General features: G+C 40.5%; 1 protein-coding gene across 2 annotated transcripts in view; it reads right to left on the reverse strand.

The window, feature by feature from the left end:
• The window catches only part of LOC134176796 (sodium/potassium-transporting ATPase subunit alpha-3-like), a 47,589-nt gene that overhangs the window by 5,556 nt on the left and 18,357 nt on the right, over positions 1–23,676 (reverse strand). For both annotated transcript variants that reach the window (XR_009969360.1, XM_062643457.1), the window contains exons 15-20: positions 22,890–22,947; positions 22,779–22,831; positions 16,911–17,057; positions 8,068–8,251; positions 2,687–2,790; positions 2,324–2,501 (exon numbers count right to left, since the gene is read on the reverse strand). Coding sequence is in view for 1 of the 2 variants with exons in the window: in XM_062643457.1 (XP_062499441.1) it covers positions 2,324–2,501; positions 2,687–2,790; positions 8,068–8,251; positions 16,911–17,057; positions 22,779–22,831; positions 22,890–22,947 (724 nt within the window). In the remaining variant the exon portion in view is untranslated. The remainder of the gene's footprint in view (positions 1–2,323; positions 2,502–2,686; positions 2,791–8,067; positions 8,252–16,910; positions 17,058–22,778; positions 22,832–22,889; positions 22,948–23,676) is intronic.

Raw genomic sequence — 23,676 nt, forward strand, 5'->3', positions numbered from 1 at the left:
GCTGCTGCTGTTGCTTGTGTGCAGTTTTGTGACTGTGTGACTAACTTTACAAGAATCGAAGAGCTGTGGTCAATATCAGCTAACTAGTCGACGTGCCAGTATCATTTCAAGGTTTCACTTCTAAGCTGGTGACAGCCAATGTCCTGGAGAGCAAGAAATGCTTCATCTAGAGAACGGTCTCCTACAGATGCAGAAGTAATGACAAGCAGCAACACAACGTACACAACATCATGCAGCTGGTAGCAATGGCAGTCAGCAGTTAATGTGGGGACACAGCTAGGAGGGTGAGGCACCTAAACTGCATTTCTCTCTCAAAACCAGCAGCTGCTGGTGGACTACATGAAGCAACAGTTCAACCAATGTTATGAGAGTTTTGCTGTCATATTATTGTCTGACAATGACGTTACTCTTTCTTTTCTTAAATTTGCTTTTCCTGGTACCATGTGTGTAACCATAGTTATATGATGGTAGTGTCTGCTTTCATTCACTCTCTCTACAGTCCATTGGCGAAAGTTTTTGGGATACATGTGGTAAAATCTCTGTTCTCTGGCTTTTTTGTTGTAGCCTGTTCCAGAGATGGCTACTTGTCATAATTCATGCTTTCCAATAAGCATCTATAAATAATTGCGCTAAGCGCTATTTTGTCAGTCCGGCCTGGCCCGGCCCTTACGCGGAAGTTGCGTCATGTCTGGAGACGGGAAGGAGACTGTCCATACACACGCAGTGCAGTGGGACAGATGGACGGATTGAAGCACCGACGCTGTTTGACGAGTGTGACTTCAACTGCCTTTGCGCTCGACTTGCCAAGGACCCCTCTCGGAGACTCGATTCAGGTGGGCTTTGTTCAGTTGCGGAAGTTGCGTCATGCTAAACGGAAAGTAGAGTCGGGGCGGGGCGGGTTCGATTTTTCCATTGCCTACCGCATGCACTCAGACTCAGTGCAGGACGGGTGTGATTTCCACTGCCAACAGTGTCGGCTCAGACTTGCCGAGTGTAGGCTAGTAGGCCTTGAATTCTGCAAGCCTACAACACCTAGAGTTTTTATCGTAGATTGATTGGAGATGTGAATTCACTCACCCAAACAATATTATTTTGGGGGTAAATTTTAGAATAAAATTGTGGTAATTTTCAAGTGTACTACTCTCTGTTGGCGTTGAATTTGTGCTCGAAGTGACTAATAATACAACTGTATTTGTTTACCACACTCAGATGTTAAGTGATATCCCATTAACTGTACATTTCGAGGTCATATTACAATACAAAGATGCTAGATAACAGTAGAGGAAGTCGCAGGCTACCAAGACAAAACAGAACGAGAAGAGGAGTCAGAAATACCAAGCAAATACTTGCAAAACAAGAGCAACTGTGTGTTGATGTCAAGGCAGCAGACCGTTTAGTGACCTTGCTAATTGGCTACTTCCTCTATTAGCAGCATTCTCGTTGTGTAAGACCATACCATGTTAATGAGTTAAGAACCCTAACGACTCTTGATACGAAAAAGCCTTATCAAACCGCCTGTGTAATACATACACCTTCGTTACCCTAACTATAGAAAATCCAGGAACTTGCAGTTTCCAACAATACCAAGATCGGCAGAAACTTACTAGAGATTTTCAAAGCGCAAAGTCAACATGAACAAAGAGTAGCTTGTTTGGCTGCAGTAGTAAAATGTAAACATACTACAAATACGTGTATAAAATAGATAGCATTCAAATTATTGTACATAATAGGTCATGGACCTAACCTAAGCCTCTGGATGCAGCGGCTTACTCAAAAACTTCGTTGAGGATGAATTGAGACCTAGACTAGTGGATGCTTTTTACTCTCTATCAAGTTATCTTTGTCAGCCTTGCCTTGCCAATCACTCTGGTCTTGCGCCTCTGTGCTTTCTTGCACCATGCTGACTTCTTGCAGACGTCGTTGACATGACAAACAACGTTTCACTTCCTGTCACATGCAGGATCTAATCAGAAGCTCACACACAGGTAGGGGAATGTGAAAACAGATAAGATTTGGTTTGTAACTGCTAACTGTTATATGGTATTCAAACCGTATCACTTTAGCAAAGTATAGAAAAAGCCAAAGTCTCGTTGCTACAGCTAGTCAAACTGCAAGCTGCAAAGAGGTTGAATCTTTTCTTTCAGTGAGAATACGAGAAATGTACTACTGTATCATAATCTACAAGTGTTGTTTTTCAAAGATTCTTTATTTTGATGAACTTGAAAAATGTATGCATAATTCAAGATGGATTCCAAGGCTACTCTGTGCGCAACATCTGGACTGCACCCCTTTCTACTCTTATACACTTATACTCTTGTCTCACCAATATCTGCCTTCTTTAGCGCCGGTGAGTCATTCACTCCATCTCCAGTTACTGCCACTATCCATCCCTGTCTTTGGCAACCTTCAACTATAATCAGCTTTTGTTGTGGAGAAGTACGAGCAAAGACTATTTCGGAATGTACAGACAAAAATCGGTCCAAATCTGCTTCACTCATGTCCTACAGCAAAATACATCAAACAAGACTCAATCAAAATTGTAAGTAAACAGCAACCAATTTCATCATTACTCATTCAAAACTCAATATTAAAATCTCATTCCTGAATCAAAATGTAACTAATGGAGAGGCCATTACTTGTAGATGATTATGAACAAAAATTTCATACAAAAAACACTGCAGTTTACCTTTAGTTCTGACCCATGAAAGACTGCTGCATTGGCCTCACGTGGATCTACCTGGCTCACATCCACCCCACGCTCTTCTGCAATTTCTTTAACAGTTTTGCTTTCTAAACATACACACAATAATTACAATGTCATCAAACAACTACACACAGGACGACCCACCCACATGAGATAACGGACAATCTTGCTTATAACCACTATAAACTGGTAAATTGACATAAATGAACATTTCAGCTGCTATAAATTACATTGTTGACCCTATTTCAAGCTGTGTTCTGTTGCTTCCACAGCTATAGTCTTCTGAAACGCTAGAGTATTACACATTTAAATGCCATCTTCCTTCTAGGTAAACTACTTGTAAAAATTAAACAAAGTGACTTTCACTTCACTTGAGCACAATGTCCAAAACATCGCTAATTTATATATGTTATCATGCAGAAGGAGAACTCCATTTTGAGGAACACCGCTTAACTTCATTAGCAGAAGTTCAACAAGAGGACTCTCTGGGTCCATTGCTCATTTCTCTAGTAATCATGGAATTAACAGACAAGTTTGACTGTTGTGGAAACATTCCAATTCGTCTTTGGTACCTTGACGACAGGACTTTCATTGGTTTCAGAAAGAATGTTGCATACCTATCAGAGCATGAAATAACGGCTAGCCATCGGCCAATGGCCGACCAAACAATGCCTTTGACCGACCACTGAGAACATTATACGGCCATTTAACATGATAATTGATGATAGTCACCCACAGCAAAACCCATCACAGTGAGGGTGCTCTTTCACACAGCTAACACTCTCTACATGCACGTTCCACTCTGTAATTCAGTCACTCCTACCAGTAAAACAGAACACTTAACAGAATTTTCACCGAGGACGGAGAGAGACTGAGGGTGCGTTCGAATACTAATTCTAGAACTGGAATTGGCGGGGGAGCAAAGTTCTATAGCGTTTGATTGGTAGTTCTGACAGTTCTAGAACTGTCAGAACAGTTCTAACAGTTCTGCCTAGCGAGCTGGAATTGTTGGAACTGTCACGCCCTAAATGCAATTCCCGGAAGCTGCCGAAGTGAAATGGCGGGTACAGATGCTGAGGTCGTTATGGACCTTCTTGTTGGTTCTAGTGAACAATTGTGGCGACCATCGGCTTGGCAAACACAAAAAGGAAAGACATTTGGAACTGATTACAGTATGCTATCCCTGCTGGTGGCCTGGGTCCTTATCATTCTTGTGTTGTGTACTTTAGCAGTTGGTAGATCATTTTACAGAGCATGACAACTTAACTAGAAGTATCATAATTGAATAAGGATATTGTGGTAGTTGGATATATAGCAATTTCGATAAACATAAAGATTGTATGCAGTTTGCAAGTTCTCAAAAAGGCCAGAGCCTAAGATGATGAGATCGAGTCGACGATCCATACCAAAGACTTTACAGAATGAGTGTCTAGGTATACAACCAGACTATAGACATACTCCAGCATGTGGCATCTGGAATTGCATGCAACATGTATATAGTGTACCCCAACGTTGCCCCATGGCAGGAATCAGGTCTGTACTAAATACAGTTGCACATCCCAGGATCATACCTGTTGTTTCTGAACAAGTTGATTACACTTTGGAATATGGATTCCAAATCATTTTCTGCCATTAGTTGTTGTAAATCAAGTGGGTAGAGTTTTGAAGAGGTCTCTCCCCAATTGACCCCATGAAGATAGTGTCATTGCCTAAATATTATTCACTGTACAGTCCGTGAAACTGCCCACAAATGACTATGACAGACTACCGTTAGTACTTACACATTACAGGGCATTTGCACAATTAGGATACCAATATACGCATACTCTACAATACGGATATATAGCTATAGCTGAGCAAATTAAATATTTTTATAAAATCACACTGTTTAGAGTAAACATATCCAGCTTAGAAGACACAACTCACATCACACAAACACTTATATGAGTCATGACATGCATCAGACTCAAAGAAGGGTTATGTAATTAATCATTCATTTTCAAAATGACAGCTACGGCTCTGACCAAGTGGTCGATCAAGTTGAAATCCATATTTCAGAGTCTGCCTACACCATCAGTTCAAGATAAAGGGTTCTCGTCTCGTCTCAGATTAGTCTCAAATCCTGTAAAGTGTGAACTTTTTTGGTCATCTGGTGACCAACAGTTCAATGATTTCCCGGAAGGAAATCAAACATATTCTGCCATTGAAAGGAGGTGTGGAATTTAGAATCTCCAGTGTATAATTCTGCCAAATTTTCAATAAATGTTTTAAGAATCGTATAGACAAAGTCAGTGACTGACAGGAATTTTTCTTTGCACTGGAAAGCACTTAGATACAATTTAAGCTGTTGCGTAGTTGCCTATCTGTCTGTAAACTTACCCACTTGTTGACAACTGTCCCGCCGAACAGAGCCATTAAGCAGCTTGTTTGTTTTGACATACATAAACGTCGTTGCATTAAAAGCATCATTGATTGTTCGATTTTGGACTGGGTCTACAAGAAGCAGGTAGATCTTCAACTTTGGTTTTTCACCAGGTGATGCTTTGTCCTATACGTCCAAAAAGTTCGCATTTCAGGGGAGTCAGCGGCAAAACATATTCTTCACACTACGTTACTGTAGTATATACCGTACTGACGCGATTAATAACCCAGGCCTCGAGTAAAGTCCCATCCCCACCGTTGGCCCAGGTCCTAAGATTTTCATACCTTTTTGTTCTTTAATTGGTGCTAATTGGCGCTTTCTATATAGACTAGCTTCTTTAATTGCCTACTCATTTGGCAAAGTGTTCTAGGTAGCTATGCCCAAGAGATATCGTAGCTTCACTGTTGAATACAAGATCAGCGTTGTTGAATGGCATCAAGGCAATAGCTTGGTGGTGTCAAAAACCGCCAACCAATTTAGCATTGACAGGAAGTGTGTGCGGGACTGGAATGCAAAGTACGAGGAGCTAAAGCGACACGAAGCAACTCCAAAAGAAAAGAAAGCAAAAAAGATGCATGACGACGCGAACCATTAAGTGTACAGCTTGACGAACAGGGGTTTGACTTCTTGCAAGAGAGGCGAAACTTTGGCCTGGCAGTTTCTAACGTCGCACTGATAGACAAAGCAAAGCGAGTTGCTGCACAACTAAACATTGTACGATTTAAAGCAAGCAATGTATGGCTTGTCAGGTGGAAGCAACACTTTAACATAGAACTACGGTGCAAAACGAATGAGTCTCAAGCCCTTCCAGAGCATTATCAAGATGACCTCGGATTGCCGACAAATTATCCGGTTGTGTGAGAAACATGACTATACTTCGCATAATTTGGCAAACATGAATGAGACAATGGTTCGGTACGACAGTGTTGCTACCGTTACCAACAATGTTCGTGGTGAAAAGACCGTAAGTGTACGAGGTACCGGTTACCAGAAGAAAGGCCGCACTGTTGCTCTTACAATTACACCTAGTGGGCACAAGCTGCCGGCACTTGTCATATTCAAGGAGCCAACACGGCAATCGGTCCGCGAGTGAGGCGCCATTTGATGATTCCAGCTAATGTCCTTGTAACTGCGTCAAAAAGCGGTTGGATGACTAGAGAAACAATGGCCCTTTGGATTAGAAGGGTGTGGGGTAATCCTGAAGACGATGTTCGACGTCTCCTCGTACTATATGAGTACAGAATGCACAAACCGAAGAAGTGAGAGAGTATGCAGAAGATAAGAAAACCGATCTCGTCTATGTTCCAGGTGGGTGTACTAGCCTCGCACAACCACTAGATGTTTCAATCAATAAGCCATTTAAGTCGAATATGTGCGTCATTTGTGGGAACGATGGGCATTTGATAACCTGAGAGGCACAGCTAGGGTGCATCCGTCAGGCAGCAAGTAATCAACTGGATTTCCGAAGCATGGTCATCCACTTTACCAGATACAATTGTGAAATCATTTCTCCGCTGTGGAATCTCCAACTCTATGGACGAATCACAAAACGATAAGTTATTAGATCACTTTCCACTAGATGAAGCAGAGACGAGACAAGAGGCAGCAAGCTTGCTATTCAGTGACTCTAAATCAGACTTCGAGTTTGAAGGTTTTAATGACTCAGACTTAGATGATTAGATTCTTCATTTTACCTTGTGACTGCAGTCGTCCGCAATGGATGGCTTGTCAGGTGGCTAATTACTTGTCAATTGATTAAGTTAATTACTACCACCAATTAACACCTCCAGGTGTCAGGTTTTGAGTAAAGTTATTACACAGTGAAGTGTTCAGTGGGAAGTTAGACAGATTACAAGGTGAGGAGGTGAATTTACCAGTGACAGAAACGACAAGTCCCAAGTTTTACCGACAAAGACAAGTACCGTATGCTTTGAAGGAGAATATAGAAGAAGAATTGTTCAACCTCACATAAGCCAGAATTATTGAGCCAATACACTATTTGGAGTTGTCTGCAAAAGTTTCAACCCCTATTTCTTCAAGCACTAGCTTAAAGTACGCAGCCATCCCTACTTTGTTTTTTATTTATTACATAAATATTCTTGTACTCTTGTTCATGTTCTTTTTTATAGAAACACATGCATTGTTACAACTCGTACTATACTTGAGAATTAATTTCTTAGACTGCTACGTCAATGCTGCTTTTAGTACCAGGCAATGCTAGAACATTAATTAATAGTACACAAGCTAATTTATTACAAAGAAACATTGTTACAACTCATAGTATATTTGAGAATTGCTTAGACTGCTACATCAATGCTTCTAATCTAGATCTATACAAAAGTAAAGTTTCCTTTTAGTACCAGGCAATATGATAGTCCTGTGCAGCCAGCCCCTTCCCCTTTTCGACTTCCATATTACAAGCTACCCTGAAAGAAGAAATTTGTGAGGGAGAAAAATGCGTGCGATTTTGTGCGATCACAAGCCCATTGCACAAAATAAATTCCACATATATTTTTCCATTGCGCACAAATTAGATGGGTCGACCTTATTGTCGCACAAATTAATTCTGCACAAGTAGTGATGTTTCTAGGAAAAGCACAATTTTTCTCCCACACAAATTTCTTCTTTCAGGGTAATTTGATTATGATATGGTGATCGGTGTGTGTTCCATAAATTCTGTAACTACAACCACTTACTAAATTGTCAATGAATTGCCATTTATAAGCCAAAAAAATAGACACATATGGAGAATGAAGTAGGTACATCAGTTGTTGGTTGAGCCTTGTCACTTCCACGCACAAGGGTAGTTTACAAAACAGTTATTTCTTACAAAATAGAGCTTGCAGCAGTCTACAACTTTTTCCTTACGAAAATTTATTGATTTACAGTAGTTACAATAACGTGAACCACAACTCAAATTGCATAATGATAGCCACAATACCTGGTGAAATAATGCCTACACTCTTAGCAATAGCCTCAGCAGTGATGGGATGGTCTCCAGTCACCATTATTACGCGAATTCCGGCAGTACGACACTTGGCAACTGCATCAGGTACAGCAGCTCGAGGTGGATCAATGAGTGACACAAGACCAACAAAGCAGAGATTTTCCAAAGGAAAGTTGACCTGAAAAATCACAAGAAATTATTTGAAAAATAGTATTAGCAAAGATACAATTATTAAACACTAGCTGAATAGCCCATTCTCTGCACGGGCAGATTACATTATTAGTTGTTAGTTAATTATTTTAATTTTGTACGCAAATTTATTTTGTTGCATGAATTTGCCACAGCATACATCTCATTCACAGAATTAGCAGCTGCGGACAGAACTCTCATGAAGTATTTCGTTCAGAGATATATTCAGTTCAATTAGATCCTGTTCTGAAAAATTACCAGCAATGGAGTGTCTAAGGGGAAGTCCAACTAAAATGAACTCAACTTGCATGAGTAGATCGGTATAAGTCACTTCGTTATCGTTGCTTTCAGAATGAGCGATGTTTCTGTGATGTACAACGCCCACACACCCGCTCTCCGCTTCTTGGTCAATTATACTTTCGTGTCAGCCTCTTCCTGAATTAGGTGTGGGCGGGTGGTATACGTGCACGTGGTATCTGTTTAATCAATATTAACACCTTGTTCTACTCATAATTTAAACGCTATGTTGTCAGTAGGTTTCACAGGCTCACAAATTTAGTATGTTTAAAAAGTGACTACACACTATAATGCACATCAGAACCATGGTGTTAGCAGTTGCTACATGCGCAGATGTCTAGGGGAGGGGCATGCAAGAAGTTTATGAGTGATGCGGGTGCTGACGCAAAACTATATAAGAAGTTTGTATGGCCTAATCTCTGCCCACTGTAAACGAATCAATTCATGTACGGACAACTGCTACGGATATGTCAAGAATGCCAAATGTGAATGCAAAGATATTATCAAGATCTGCCTTCTTGCTGTCAGTGGTTCCTCTCTAAAATGACGTCGATAGACCTCTTTTTCCGTCAGACTTTCCAGCAGAATCCCTTATTACCTTGCCTAGAGAATGTGCTTTGCTTTTAAGTATTTGTTTATCCTTGCTCTTTTAACATCCGAAGAGAAAGTTCAGCACGCTGTCTAGTCTCAGTATTCCAGACTGCTTTCTGTACGTGATAGAAGGGGAGAGTGGGAGAAAAGAAAGAAAAGCAGTCTGGGGACAGATCTATTGTAAGTGACTTCTGAAAAGGCGTAACTGCTCAAGTTCAGAAACATCCGGTCCAATAAAAACCACCACTAAAAACGGCCACTCAGCACTGTAGACAACTGCTGACGTCAATAAGTACTCTGTAATTACCCCTAAGCAATTCTCGGATGACTGTAAATAGCACAGTGGGGTGCAGCTAACACAAATGCAACACGCTACTTGTTTCGCTCCTGATGACATGATAACTCATCAAATGCTTGTCAGCCGTTACCTGACTTTAAGCCATTGCAGCTGTGTCCGACTATTTTGCCTACTTAGTGTCAAAGCCTTGAAGACCCTTCAACTCATCATGTCTTTACCTTTCTCCCTACTGGATTCAGTAAAGTGATTCATTTTCTAGGTTCTCCTAATCGTTTGTAGTCGGCTGGCAGCAAACAGCTTCTGGCAATATCCCACAAGCTATCTGATGTTTGTTGCTGTTCCTAATGATCGCGGGTATTATCTATTAAGATGAACACTGCCTATTGCCGAAGTCAGTTACTAGCAGTCTCCAAACTGCTTTCTTCTCTCCTCCCACTCTCTCCTCCCATCACGTGCAGAAAGCAATCTGGAATACCGAGGCTACATGCCGTCTAGTATGTGCTACAGAAGACGTTGCTATTTTCACATCCGGTCTGCTCACTTTCTTTTGCCACTGATTGGTAGAAGGTTACAATCCCAGATGTGAAAATAGGATCTTCCTCTGTTGCACACGCCAGACGCGTGCTAAATGTTGCTATTCAGATATTAAAAGAACAAGGATAAACACATACTCAAGCAAAAGTGCATTGTCTAGACAAGCCGTAGTAATGAGGAATTCTGCTGGAAAGTCTGACGGAAAAAGAGCTCTAACAACACCATTTTACTTTAGAGAGGAACCACTGACGACAAGAAGGCAGATCTTTCATAATATCTTCACATTCACATTCAGCATTCTCGATATATCTGTAGCAATCGTCCGTGAACGCATTGATTCGTTTGAAGTGGGTGGAACTTAATCAACCAAGAAGCGGAGAGTGGGTGCGTGGGCATTGCGTGCATCACAAAGACATCGCTTGTTCTCGTATCCGAAGCGAATATAACGAGGTAACTTATACGAATCGATTTGTTTTTGTAAGATCTACTCATACAAGTTAAGGCCATTTTGTTAAACTTCCCCTGTAGATATGCTGTTACATATCCCGTTGTTCGAATTCACTCAGACTGATTAGATTATTGATTGTTAGTTTATGTCCCATTGAAGACAAATGCTAGTGTAACCAAGCGTCCGTTATAAGAAATTAATAGGAAGTTTTCCTGTCATCAATTAGCTCACTACTCGCTCTCCGTTTTTCAACAAAGACAAATGGAAATTTATATAACTGAGTGTCCCATTCCAAGAAATTAGCAGCGAATATCATGTATCTGGGCAGCAGAAACTGGGAAGTCACACGTTATTTCCTACTCACCCGTATACAATGCAAGAAAAGGTCTCATCTGGCAGACATTTCAACAGTCCCGTTGAACAACCATGCATTGCATTTCGAGAAATCTTTTAGAGATACCTATCCGGGCATCAGAAACTTGGAAGTCATGTGCAGTTACTTACTCTCCATATAATCGGTTTCTCGTACATGTACTAAGTCACGTCGCCAATTCGACAGTCCTGTTGGACATAGGAACAAGCTTATCAAACATGGCAGCTATTCGACGTGCATACACAGGGCAAACGAAGGTGGGCGTGTTTTTAAGACCCATATATACTAAAAATTAATTTGCCTTTTTTGACGTCGCCGGCAATAAACAACACGTTCCGTGCTTACTATCCAAGGTCAAGAATGGGCAGTTTACATTTGGCACAGATCCAAAACACCGTTCCAAAGAAATTGGTGCGCGAGTGGAAGTGGGTTCAATCGGCAGAAAATCGCATCGGCCCGAGAGAACTCTGGAAGACGACAACAAACCAGACACAAGGCGACAGAGATATGTCTGACCAGGCAGGCAGACAGACAGACAAGTGACAAGAAAGTTCAACATCAGTTATCTGTAGTTGCTGCTGCTGCCAAGGCTCAGAATCTACTAGATAATTTTCCCACTTCTAGAGATGCAGCCCGCCTCTGCTCATCAAAAGGAAAGGGGGCTCGAGCTTGGTTAAATGCAATTTCCACATTGAAAGCGTTCGCACTTAGTTCTTGCAAATTCCGCTTGGTGTCTTTCCTTTGTTTGGGTTTGCCCATATCTCGCTCCAATTGGACAATAACCTGCAACTGTGGTGCTGATATATAATTTGTTGACTTGTAAGACAGGTGGTGAGCATGTATAGTCTCATGAGTCAATTTTATCCATCTGGTCAGATTGTATTTACAGGCTACATATCCATCAGCCCAGGGAGCCAAGAAACAGGTACATCACTACAGACAACAGACCAGATATCCTCTTTTTCAACTCCAACACTGGATATAACATTGATCTTGACATCTCCCTTGCTCATCCATGAAGCAGTGACATCTTCTCTACATCTGCTGGTGTTGATAGTGCCACTGCAGAGAGGAGAGCTGACAGGAAATGAGCAAAATACGACAAGCAACAATTACCAGAAGGTTCAATCGTCCGTACAATTCCATTAGTAATGGAACACTTTGGAGCATGGGGATTGATGGATGGAAAATTCTTTTAAAAGATAGCAGGGAAGTCATCAGATGAAGTAGGAAGACTAAATCCAGCAGAGTTTATTGACTTCTGGAGCAAACGTTTTCCCAAAAGTGCAACGCCAACGTCATCTACAAAAAGTCATCTTCACTGACTGGAGACAACAGAAGTGACTTTTATGCCACTCAGTACTTTAGCCACTAGCTGACACTGAGTGCCTTGCATGTAGCAAACAGATGCTTTTAGAGTTGTTAGAGTTATTAGTTCCTTCAAGTTTATTTGGAGTTTAGTTTACTAGTAGTTCATGAACACTGATAGCAGTTGGACAGCATATATATAGTCATTTGCATTGCAGAAAGGTATAATACCCTGAAAGAAGAAATTTGTGCGGAAGAAAATTTGTGCGATTTTGTGCAATCACAAGCCCATCGCACAAAATAAATTCCACATATATTTTTCCCTTGCACATGATGTTATTGCGCATGGCCTTATTGTCGCACAAATTAATTCTGTACAAGTAGTGATGTTTCTAGAAAAAGCACAATTTTTCTCCCACACACATTTCTTCTTTCAGGGTAGATAAATGTTCAAATAAATGTGATTGACAGACAAACAGACAGACAGACAGACAGACAGACAGACAGACAAACAGACTTTATATAGTTACCTTGCTAGCATTGTATTATAGATGTATGTTTGAAATAAATGTTATTTGACAGACAGACAGACAGACAGACAGACAGACAGCTCTCTTTTACATATACATATTACAATTGCTGTTCTTAAAAATCTACCAGTACTGTATGTCCGGCTGTCTGTCTGTCTGCATATGTCAAATCATACACTTGAAACACAACTGTTCACCACATCACATTAACTTAAATATCTTCACTGGCACAAGACTATAACCAGTAAGAAAAATTCATAAAAGCTACTCTAACCATACAGATCTGATTTCTATAGAATTTTTTCCAACAACTTCCATGACCATGTCAACATGTCTACCCTCCTTTGTAAACATGGTTCAAAATTACTGCTTGTCCGTTTGTTTGAGGCAAGCATTTCTTTCTTTGAAAAGACTAATTTTGGCATTTGTCTTTGGACAAGCCATTGCAAACTAGCTGGACACATCCATCTCTTTGTCAACAAAAGGCATGCCACGTGGCACATGCCATACTGCAACACACGTGCCGTCAGTCTAGTGTGTTACCTACATATATAGTACTAGATCCATGTCCCAGCCTTTGTACGAGCAAGATACTGACAGAAAACGCAATGTGGACACGTCACGTGCAATCTTTGTTGCGAGTCCTGGATGTGCTGAATAAATTCGAATCTTGTCTTTGCGCTTTTTCGATAGAAATCGACACACTCCTTATGTAGTGCTTGCTACAGAAAATGTGCAAGTTGAATGTGGTGCAAATGCAATCAGAATTTGGAGAAAAACAAAACTGCTAGAAGAGTAAGTTTCATCGGCAAGAAATATTTGATTGCTCGAAGCTTGCAAAGGACGACAACATGTATAGTCAATACAGAACTGGTGTGGGCATGTGTTCAAATAAACTGGAATGTGTAGTGTTTGCGTCATCGAGAAATTCTAAGCTGGGGTCGACCCCTCAAGAGAGGACCAGGTGCATACTTTTTAAACTTTAAAATTTTTTATACAAACCTTCCCCTTTGCATGCCGAGTGTGCGTACCAAAGTCAGTTGCGAACGGACAAAAGATGTGGCCGCGTATCGTCAACACACACACACACACACACACACACACACACACACACACACACACACACACACACACACACACACACACACACACACACACACACACACACACACACACACACACACACACACACACACACACACACACACACACACAATTTGAGCTTTCTAATACTAGATAGTGTGAACAAGTCAGGAAGAAATGGGTTGTTTGAATTCAGATTCATTCAGAGCCTAGACAGTCTAGTAAAACTCATGCTGTTGTTTCACTGGCGAGGTTTGTCTACTATGTAGGCAAAGTGCTGCCAGGAATGAGTAGGAATGAAGAACCGAGTCCATGTGGCTTGGATGAAATAAGAGAATGCAATGTCAAGACAAAACAATTATGCCAAAAATTCTAGGGTAACAGAAGGGATCATGACTTCTTTATGATAAAAAACAATATGTTTTGCCTGCCTTATAAAGATTATCTACAAGTCTGGTAAGAATCAGCATTTGCACCCAAATGGTTTCACCTAGATAGCATCACTTCACAACAAACATATTGATACAGGTTCTGAGATGTCACTTCAGGAAATGAGAAATACCACATATTTTTGGGTTTACTGAAATAGTCCTGTCATTCATAATACATGTTGCAGAGTGTGAGGAGGATTTCATGATGAGGACATATCAACTAAAACCCTCAACTGTCAATGACTCACTAACTGTATAATCAAGTGGTATACAATGAGATCAGTTGTTGCGCCTGACAGAGCCAATAAATTATATAAGGTGGCAGTCAAGTGGTCCACATGTAACATCTAAATGCCCAGTCTCGTGGTCTTCACCAAAGAAGACAAGTTCTGTTGAACATGATGACATTTCAATGATACTGAGGCTAAGAGTGACAAAGAGTAGACTACAAAGACCTGAAAGAAGTCACCAATCATTATTAGAGTACATTTGATCATTGACAAAGCCAGTTGTCAAACCAGACATGCAGTTTGCAACTGCGGTCAAAAACAAGCACGGACAAGTAAAATTTATAAACTTGTCCAGTGGGCAACTGATCTCATGCAAACTGATTTCTCCCCATACTGTAAAACCTGTAATTTCATATCAATGCCATTTAATTTGGTGTTTTTGGTAAACATATTTTACTGAATTTAGGATTACACCTAATTAATCAGGTAACAAATCAGAGCAAATGTACTATATTTCCATAAGACAGACCACACCCCTGCATATTGCACACCTGCCATATAATAATCCCAAATTCCTATGCTTACTGACACATAAGCAGCATCCTACGTATAACCTACTGCTATGTATAAGTTGCGAAATCCTTTATCATCTACTGTTACCTACAAAAACAACAGAATAAAGAAAAAACAACAAACTATTTGTCCAACAATAATGGCAGAGCTTCCGGAGAAATCCATTGCTAACCATATGAAGTATGATTAGTGCACACTGTTGATAAGATACAGTTTCTACAGTTCAGTTTGATAAACTGGGGCAAAACTTCCGCGTGCCATAGCTATGCAGCTTGATTTATGTCCACCATATTAAACATACGAGACATTCATTTGGTCATGTATTACGCGGTTGCCTAGCAGGTCCTACAGTCGTACGTCACATAAATGGACTGCATAACTATACCTAATGTGTTTCACACGTCGGTAAAAATATTCATTGAAAAGAACACCTGTTAATCAGACAAATGACAAATTGTGTAGTTCAGTCGAGTAACTCTGTCGGCATTCTGCAGATAAATCTGCATATATTGTCGTTTCTGAATGCTTTGCCACTCATGCAATATCTATCTATTCAAAGACCTCTTCAGTTAATCACATTCCATTCGTGTCGTGTGTGTTGATTATGGTCATATTGAGTTAGATGCCTGTGAGCGGACACCCTAATCAGAGCTATAGGTTCATCGACCTCGTTCGTTACTACTGTCCTGTTGCAAAACAAATGTCTGTTTGTGACCAAGTTGTTTGCGAAGTTTTTCTTATTCACCAATTGATGTCTGACTTTGCACTAATTCTATTGTTGTGACTTGTGAGTCTGATGCAAAAGGCATGGGGTATGCTTTCCTTTAGTCACCTAATCTCCTTCTTTCTCTGTCTGGCTGCCTAAAGCCAGGATTTCCCAAGACGGGAAACAAGGATGTTTTGCCCCCATAACTGATCTTACAGTTCATTTGTTCAAGTGGTTGTCTTGTCGAACAGTATATATGTATTAAGTCAAATGTTTGCACGCAATCTAAAGCCCTGTTTACACGACGTTATGGGACCCAGGCCAAACCCGGGACCACAAGCACAGCTCACTTTCGAATGCCGAGTGGACCCTGGTCATGATATAGCTGGGTAAAGTTCATGAAGATCGTTGGCGGATTGTCTAGGGCTTGATACCAGCCTACCATCTAACCTCATGTCAATGTCTTTGTAAATGGGAGCTCCACTTAATAATAATGGCTTTCACTTGTGCAAATTGGTGGCAGTCCAATAGTCTTGTCTCAGCTGTTAGCCTTCAGAGTTCACCTCTGCAGTTTTAACTTATCTTTCCTCATCAACTGCCCTCTGTTATTAGTTGACAGGTTGCCACCCGCTGGTTTACTTGCAGTGTAATAGAATGCAAGGGCTAATTCGTAATTCCAAGTAGAAAAAAAGAAGTGACACCAGGCAGATGAGGGAGGACAATCACAACTCTGATGAATAATGGTCTAAAAGCTTACAGACTGGAAATACAGCTACAGCATCAGCTGCCATCTAGTGCAACTACACTCACCTCTCAAAAATTAAAGTAAAAGAGTGTAAAGTACACTGCAGGAGCACAGATACAGATATAGTCAGTCAAGAAAGACAGTCCAACAAGTTACTAGCAGGGGCCTTCAGTCTTTCTTCTATAGTAATAGTCTGTAACCATGCATGCATGCATGCACGCACGCACGCATGCACAGACACACACACGCACACACACACACACACACACACACACACACACACACACACACACACACACACACACACACACACACAAGCACACCCCCATGCACCCATGCACCCACCCACGTCTTGATGTCATTCCAGCAGCCTAAATATCATCATCTGGACATACCATCATGTTTATCAATCTCCGTCTATCAATTCTTATACCACCCTGCTGTCCGTTATATATATGCTTGACTAACAACCTAATTCTTCCTCTAAAAGTAAATTCTTACATTCTCAGTATCAAATGCATATCCTTGAGGATATTGATCTGCTGGCAGATAACAATGGCAGAATCCTAGTACTCTCTCTCCCATACCACCAAGAGTTAGATATGCATCACTGAACTGAGCACACAGATTATCATCCATGTCGACTTCCTAAATAACAAACACAAGTATCATGAAACAATGCACCTAACAACACAACAAATAAACAGATAAAGTTTAGAGAGAGGAAACTCATATCAAACCAGACATCAAATTTCACCTAACAGAATCAGTAGAGCTTGATCTCATCATAATTCAGGCCATGTTTCCACTAGCTGCACCTTAAACTAGTTTAGCTTAAACCCGTTTAAAAACTAAACCAGTTCAAGAAAGCGACTGTTTCCACTAGGAACTTGAACATCCGGGATGTGCAAACAAACCATCTAGGAATGCCACTATGTTGAAGTATTGGGCTGCTCTGTCGCCAAGTCAGAGCAACTGCTGGTTGTCACTGATTCGGTGTCTGCTAAGTAGGATTTGCATGACAATGACCAGGGACACCGTCTTCTCTTTCTGTGTGTAGCTGCTGAGTTCTTTCCTCTAGTTAACGACCCTTACATTTTTATGGCAATCTTATCCCAACAAAGCACCACATTTCCGTGCTTTTAACGGCATGCCGATAAAAGTGGGGTTCACCAAAATTTAAGTCAAACCAATCTGGTATCCTATACCGGCATGTCAGTATAGACTGAGCTATACGGGTCCTAGGAATTCCAGACACACGCGAACTCGTAATGTTCATCTGCACATGCTTGATGATGGCAGAAGTTGACGCAACTACAAAGGGTAAGAAATCATATACAATTCAGAATAAAAGTAAAGTATTAATGAGATTGGCAGCTTTGGAAGGTAATATTTCAAAGACGGCAAAAGAAGGTAGGGTTCCGAGAAGCTGCGTGCAAGACTGAATAAAAGCTCAAGAACAAATTGAAATGATGAAGAAGGGCAAGCAAGTGAGGTCTAGGAAGAGAAGGAAAGCGTCAGCGGTGGCTGGATCAAATGAGGCAAAGAGAAGAGCTTGGTTTCCTGAGTCAGAGACAGAGCTGTCAGCTTAGATACAAGAGCGACGTGCTGAGGGAATAATGGTTAACAGTAAGTGTATAACTGTACTCCTGTGTGTTCATCCAGTGTTGCATAATATCGCGTTCTATGACTTTTAATTTTGCCCCACAATATACCGACATGCTGGTATACCACAAGGTATACTAGCTAAACCCCGTAATTAACCAGCATATTAAAAGCGTGGGAAGTACTGGTAGTCAATTTCCATCAAAGCCATCTAAACAAGCTCGCTACTGTCATGTGACAGTTAAATCTAAACTACTTTGCTACTACAAAACGGGCTTAAGAAATCGGTTTAGGTTTAGAATATAACTGGTTTAGCACAGGTGGCAACAGGTCAATCCTTAAACCAGTTTAGCTTAAGCCACTTGCTAAATCAGCTTAGGCACTAGTGGAAACGAGCCCTCAGATGCGCCACAATAAACAGTTAATTAAATTCTACTTTAAAAACATGCTACAGCAGAAACTGCATCAACACTATCTAGGTAAGTCAAGTTGTCAATTGTTGTCATCTTCTGCAAAGATCAAAAAGAGGGTCCCTCAGAAGCAGAAGCACAGTTCTAGCAACCATAGTCCACAAACTTATCCAAGTCTTATTCTATCATCTCAAGCTAGAACTGATACAGCTCAATATTCCACACAATAAAGTGTACATTGGCTATATCACAGACAGCATACTAAAAAATTATAATCACAACCTTGCCTCCGTGATATACATGAAGTACAAAGATGAAACTATATGAGAATAAAAAAGTTATACGATTGACCACAATACGGCTTCATCATAAGCACATCTCTATGTCTATGCAACATACAGTACAATGTCATCCACAATTGAATTAAGCCCAAATGTCAATACTATATAAGTAAAGACTCCACAGCAATAGTAGTACCTTAATCCAACGGTTTACTCTGTATTGTCAACTTAACCCTCTTGATGTGAATTGACATGAATACAATCAACTAAACATCTGTGTGATCACATGTTAAACGGTTGATTGAACAGTTAAACAATTCATAATTTGATCAAAAATCACATATTGATCAAAAGCCTGATTTACAAATACTGATGCAATGAAGAAGCACTACAGTGCAAACCCTCTGTGTGTCATAACTTTGCAGCTTGAATGTAATATTAGTCAGAGCAAATTTGAAAAGCGTGAGAAAGAGACTGAGGTCGGTCATACGATGTAGATGTGTACCATCATGCATTACTATATCAGTAATAAAGAGAATACAAAACACTAAAATTTTACCCTAATCACCTTCATAAAAGATAAAAAGGACTTGTGTTGGCCTTGTTCTCATAACTGTTACAATGGCTCAAAAATTTACCAACAAATTCAAAGTGTCAGTAAGTTAACTGACAGTTGCCTGCTTAGTTCTAAAGTCACTGGACGTTCACAAAATATCCCTTAGGTAAGAAGCATTGCCAGGAATGTTGACAAATACATTGATACCTGTGATTCACTAAAGCTATTTGTGTCTGAGATAGCAAAACTAATCAAGTGATCTAGACAGCATTCGGAGAGTGCAAATTTGGAGAGTGCAAATTTGGAGAGCGTAAATTTCTGCCAAGAAAGCCCAGTTTCCCCATAATGCCATTAGAGAAACTTGGTCATGATTATGCACATGCTTGTTAACACTCCTTGCTCGAATTTAGATTCTGCACAAAAAGTTAGATCAGAACAGAGGATCCATGGTGTTTCCTACTAAAGATGAAACAATGTTGTCAGGCAAATTAGATGGTGGAGAAGCTGAAGAAGATTGTTGCAGCTGATTAATTATCCCAAAAGGATTCTTGATTGAATCTATGTACTTGAGAGAACTTGAATTTGGCATGGCAAAATGAGTGCATCCACACTGGAGTCCGAGGACAACCATAATTGTTTCCTTGGCAATTATTTTGAAAGGCTTTGTGTTCACCTTACAGCATGTACACATACCATTTAAATGACACCATTTGTCCTTCAACAGAAATGGTATGGGTGTCTGGGAGCAAAATCGAGAGTCATCCTGCTTTTCTCATCAAAAGTTTCAACCCCATGGGAAGAAACCCAAAACCAGATTAATCTAAAACTAATGAATACAGACGCACTACCGTGGTAAACCCTTGGCGGGTGTTACATACACACCACATGCTAAGACATGTGGACAGTCTACGTAAGGCAGCTGAGGATTAGCCTCGACGCTAGGCCATCTTTGCCTTACATGGTGGAGTAACGCGCGCGATTATACCTAGGGTTCATTTACATGACCGGAAACGAAGTTGCCACTGAAAGGCAAAGATTGGCCTACGACATGTGACAAACTAGGTGACAAACTACTCTCTAGAGCATTGACATTGCGCTTTGAAAATCTGTAATAACTTCTGCGCAATAGAGCAAACAGTGACAGTCTTGGTATTGTTAGAAACCGCAAGTTCCCAGATTTTCTATAGTTAGGGTAACGACAGCATATATATTACACAGGCGGTTTGCTAGGCATTTGCATATCAAGAGCCTTGACTAACTCATTAAGAAGGTATGGTTTTACAACAAGAATGCTGCTAATAGAGGAAGTAGCCAATTAGCAAGGTCACTAAACAGTCTGCCTTGACATCAACTCACAATTGCTCTTGTTTCGCAAGTAGTTGCTTGATATTTCTGACTCTTCTTATTGTTCTGTTTCGTCTTGATAGCCTGCAACTTCCTCTGCTGTTACTTAACATCTCTGTATTGTAATATGACCTCTAAATTGTACAGTTAATGGGATCACTTAACATCTGAGTGTGGTAAACAAATACAGCTGCCTCAGTAGTCACTTTGGAGGGAGCGAGTCAAAGGGAACAGAGAGTAGTTTGTCTCGTGATAGCATTCTCATGTTGCAATTGGTTGTTTGAACATTATGCATGTAATTAAATTAGCTTAATGATTATTGCGATGTGGTGCCTGTAAAGTCAGGTAGTTAATTAGCAATAGAATGGTGGGCGGAGAAGAAATGGGGCGTGAGGTCACACTGTTGAAAATCCCCTCACGTGGTAGTTACGCCTACTGTATTTACACAGCTATCACTGTCTAACCGTAATCATTTAGACCAACAGCTAAATAGGCACAGGTTGTCATAATGAGGTGACCCTAGAGCTGAAAAAGTCAAAACAAAACATTAATGTAGGAAAACCTGCATGTGCAAATGTAGATCAGGCGTCTCTATTCCCTGACCTTGGATACCATAACAGTAATTAGCCACACACACAGAAAATTCAAGCTGTCAGACTGCAGAACCACTCTATGCAGAAACACTCTATGCAGAAACACTGTGGAACAAGCCAAATGTTATGGGCCATCTTAGCCTTACGTGCTGGAGTAAAGCATGCCTTCACTAGACGCCATGTAGATTACGTATCGTTTCTACCTGCTACACTCTTATCTAGAGCAAAGAACTAAACGCTTCATCCGACAAACACACCCCTGTCATAAATAATGCATGTTCCCCTTCGCAAATTCCTGTGGAGCGCCAAATTTCTGTTGAAGATGACACTTGTTAATTTTGCAACAACACTGCAGCCACTCAGCCACGCACACCAAAATTCAAGCTATCAGACTGCAGAACCACTATGCAGGAACACTGTGGAACAAGCAAAATGTTACAAGTCAGGTACAGCTACACGCATGGCACCTGAATTCAGTACCTTCGTTCTCTAGACGCCTGGTTGCTGTTGGAAAACATGCACGTGCAAATGTAGACTAAGTGTTGTTTGTATGTGCTAAACCCTTATGTACACCAAAGGACTAAACACCACGCATGTACAGGACGGACGCCCAATGACCGAATTCTCGCTACCAGCTACCAAACAATGAGAGGTGGAGCCCTATGATGACATCGCATTCGTCTATTGGTTGGTAATGACACCACTTCTGGTCTATTGGTTGGAATAGCCTCATTTGCATCTGCACTTATCATGTATAAATACAGACAGTCATAGGGTCGCTGGTCAGACGACTACTATACCGTTACCCCAGATATCTGGGCCTTGGGTAATGAATTGTACGTCTATCAAAGTACTATCAGTCACCAAAATTCATCAAAATCCATCCACATGTTTTAGTAATCCTACTCATAACAACAAACAAACAAATAAATCCGACGTAAAGATAACCTCCTTGGCAGAGACCTAACACTAGGCCACAATTCATTATATATTAGTTTCTCATAACCCATCCGCATGAAAAATCCTTCCTGCACCAAATTGGCCATTATACCATTACATGCACGCAAAATTTAGCCTGACCACATGGTCACGACATCATTAGATGTCAAATGTCAACTTTTTTTGTGTACTGTAAGATGAAAAACTGGATTCTTCTAACCTACGAGCTCATATGTATACACTGCAGCAGTTACTGTGATCTTGAAATAGTGGAAGGTATATATCCACTGTGCATGTAGACAATGCAGTAATATAACTCCTATTAACAAGGGGATCTCAGAAAATATAAACTGGATGATGTGCCTGCTTTGTTTCTTAGTTGTTAGTAGATGTACATAATGCATTCGTGTTTTGCAGTTTGACACAAGATTGTGGAGTCTCCATGTATATAGTGGCATAATGGTAATGACCCACCCGCCTGCATCATTTTCCAGTGAAGCCTTACTGAGAAACTAACATGCAACAAACAGTGGCCTTACTGAGCTAATGGAAACTCTTCAGATAAAACAAAGTCAACTTGTCATGCCTTAGCAGACAAAAGTAATTATAAAAATAGATTTTATCTCATCACATCACATCACCTGTCCATTAAGCAACATTGTACTGCACCGATCTAGTATTCGCTCTGGAGCACCTAAACAAGACAACATCACAAACACAGCAATGCCAGTTAATCAGAGTCTTTCTACTACCTTTCATAACCAACAGATACCGTGGATCATTAAGATCTTCTGTCTCATGAATAGACACCTTTAATAAAAACAGTGAATATAATCATTCACATATCAACTAATATGTAATCCACACATGGTATTGGGAAGCTACCAATATCATATATGACTGATAACCACTGCAAAAACACAGTCACACATACTCAATCAACACTTCAATATACAAACAACTGCAAATTAGCAGATGTAAACAATTAAACACACAAAACACATTACGTCTACAGTAGACTAGAGACTTGTTCACACCAAGACTAATATGATTACTTCTCTGTTAGTGCAGAAAATTTAGTTGTTCACTGCTTCTAATCATGATTAAAGTCTAAAGTCATTCTAAACCTTGCAGGGAACAGCTTTACAATGCCATTAGTTGCATTAGTCACAGCACGTGATGGAGGCTTCACTTTCATACTGTTCTCTGCTCTATGTTGCACATGCTCTATGTTTGCTACCTCGTCCTCCCTGTCATCGCCAAATGGGCTGCTGGCATCCTCCATTCCTCAAAGCTGATATCTTTTCTGGCAAACACAAGGGAAGTTGCTGCATCCACACAAGACTCCATCATTTGTACATAGCTAAACCCAGAATACGGCTACTAGGATAGTATCGTGTTGCACATGGCCATGACTGTTAAATACTTCCCTGATATAAACACTATCATGTGCTGCACCTGACTTGGAAATCATAGTTAGCAGAACAAACACCTTTGCCCTAAACCTGTGCTAATCACAATTACTCTTAACTATCATTA

The sequence above is a fragment of the Corticium candelabrum genome, chromosome 3 (assembly GCF_963422355.1).
Source record: "Corticium candelabrum chromosome 3, ooCorCand1.1, whole genome shotgun sequence".
NCBI lineage: Eukaryota > Metazoa > Porifera > Homoscleromorpha > Homosclerophorida > Plakinidae > Corticium > Corticium candelabrum.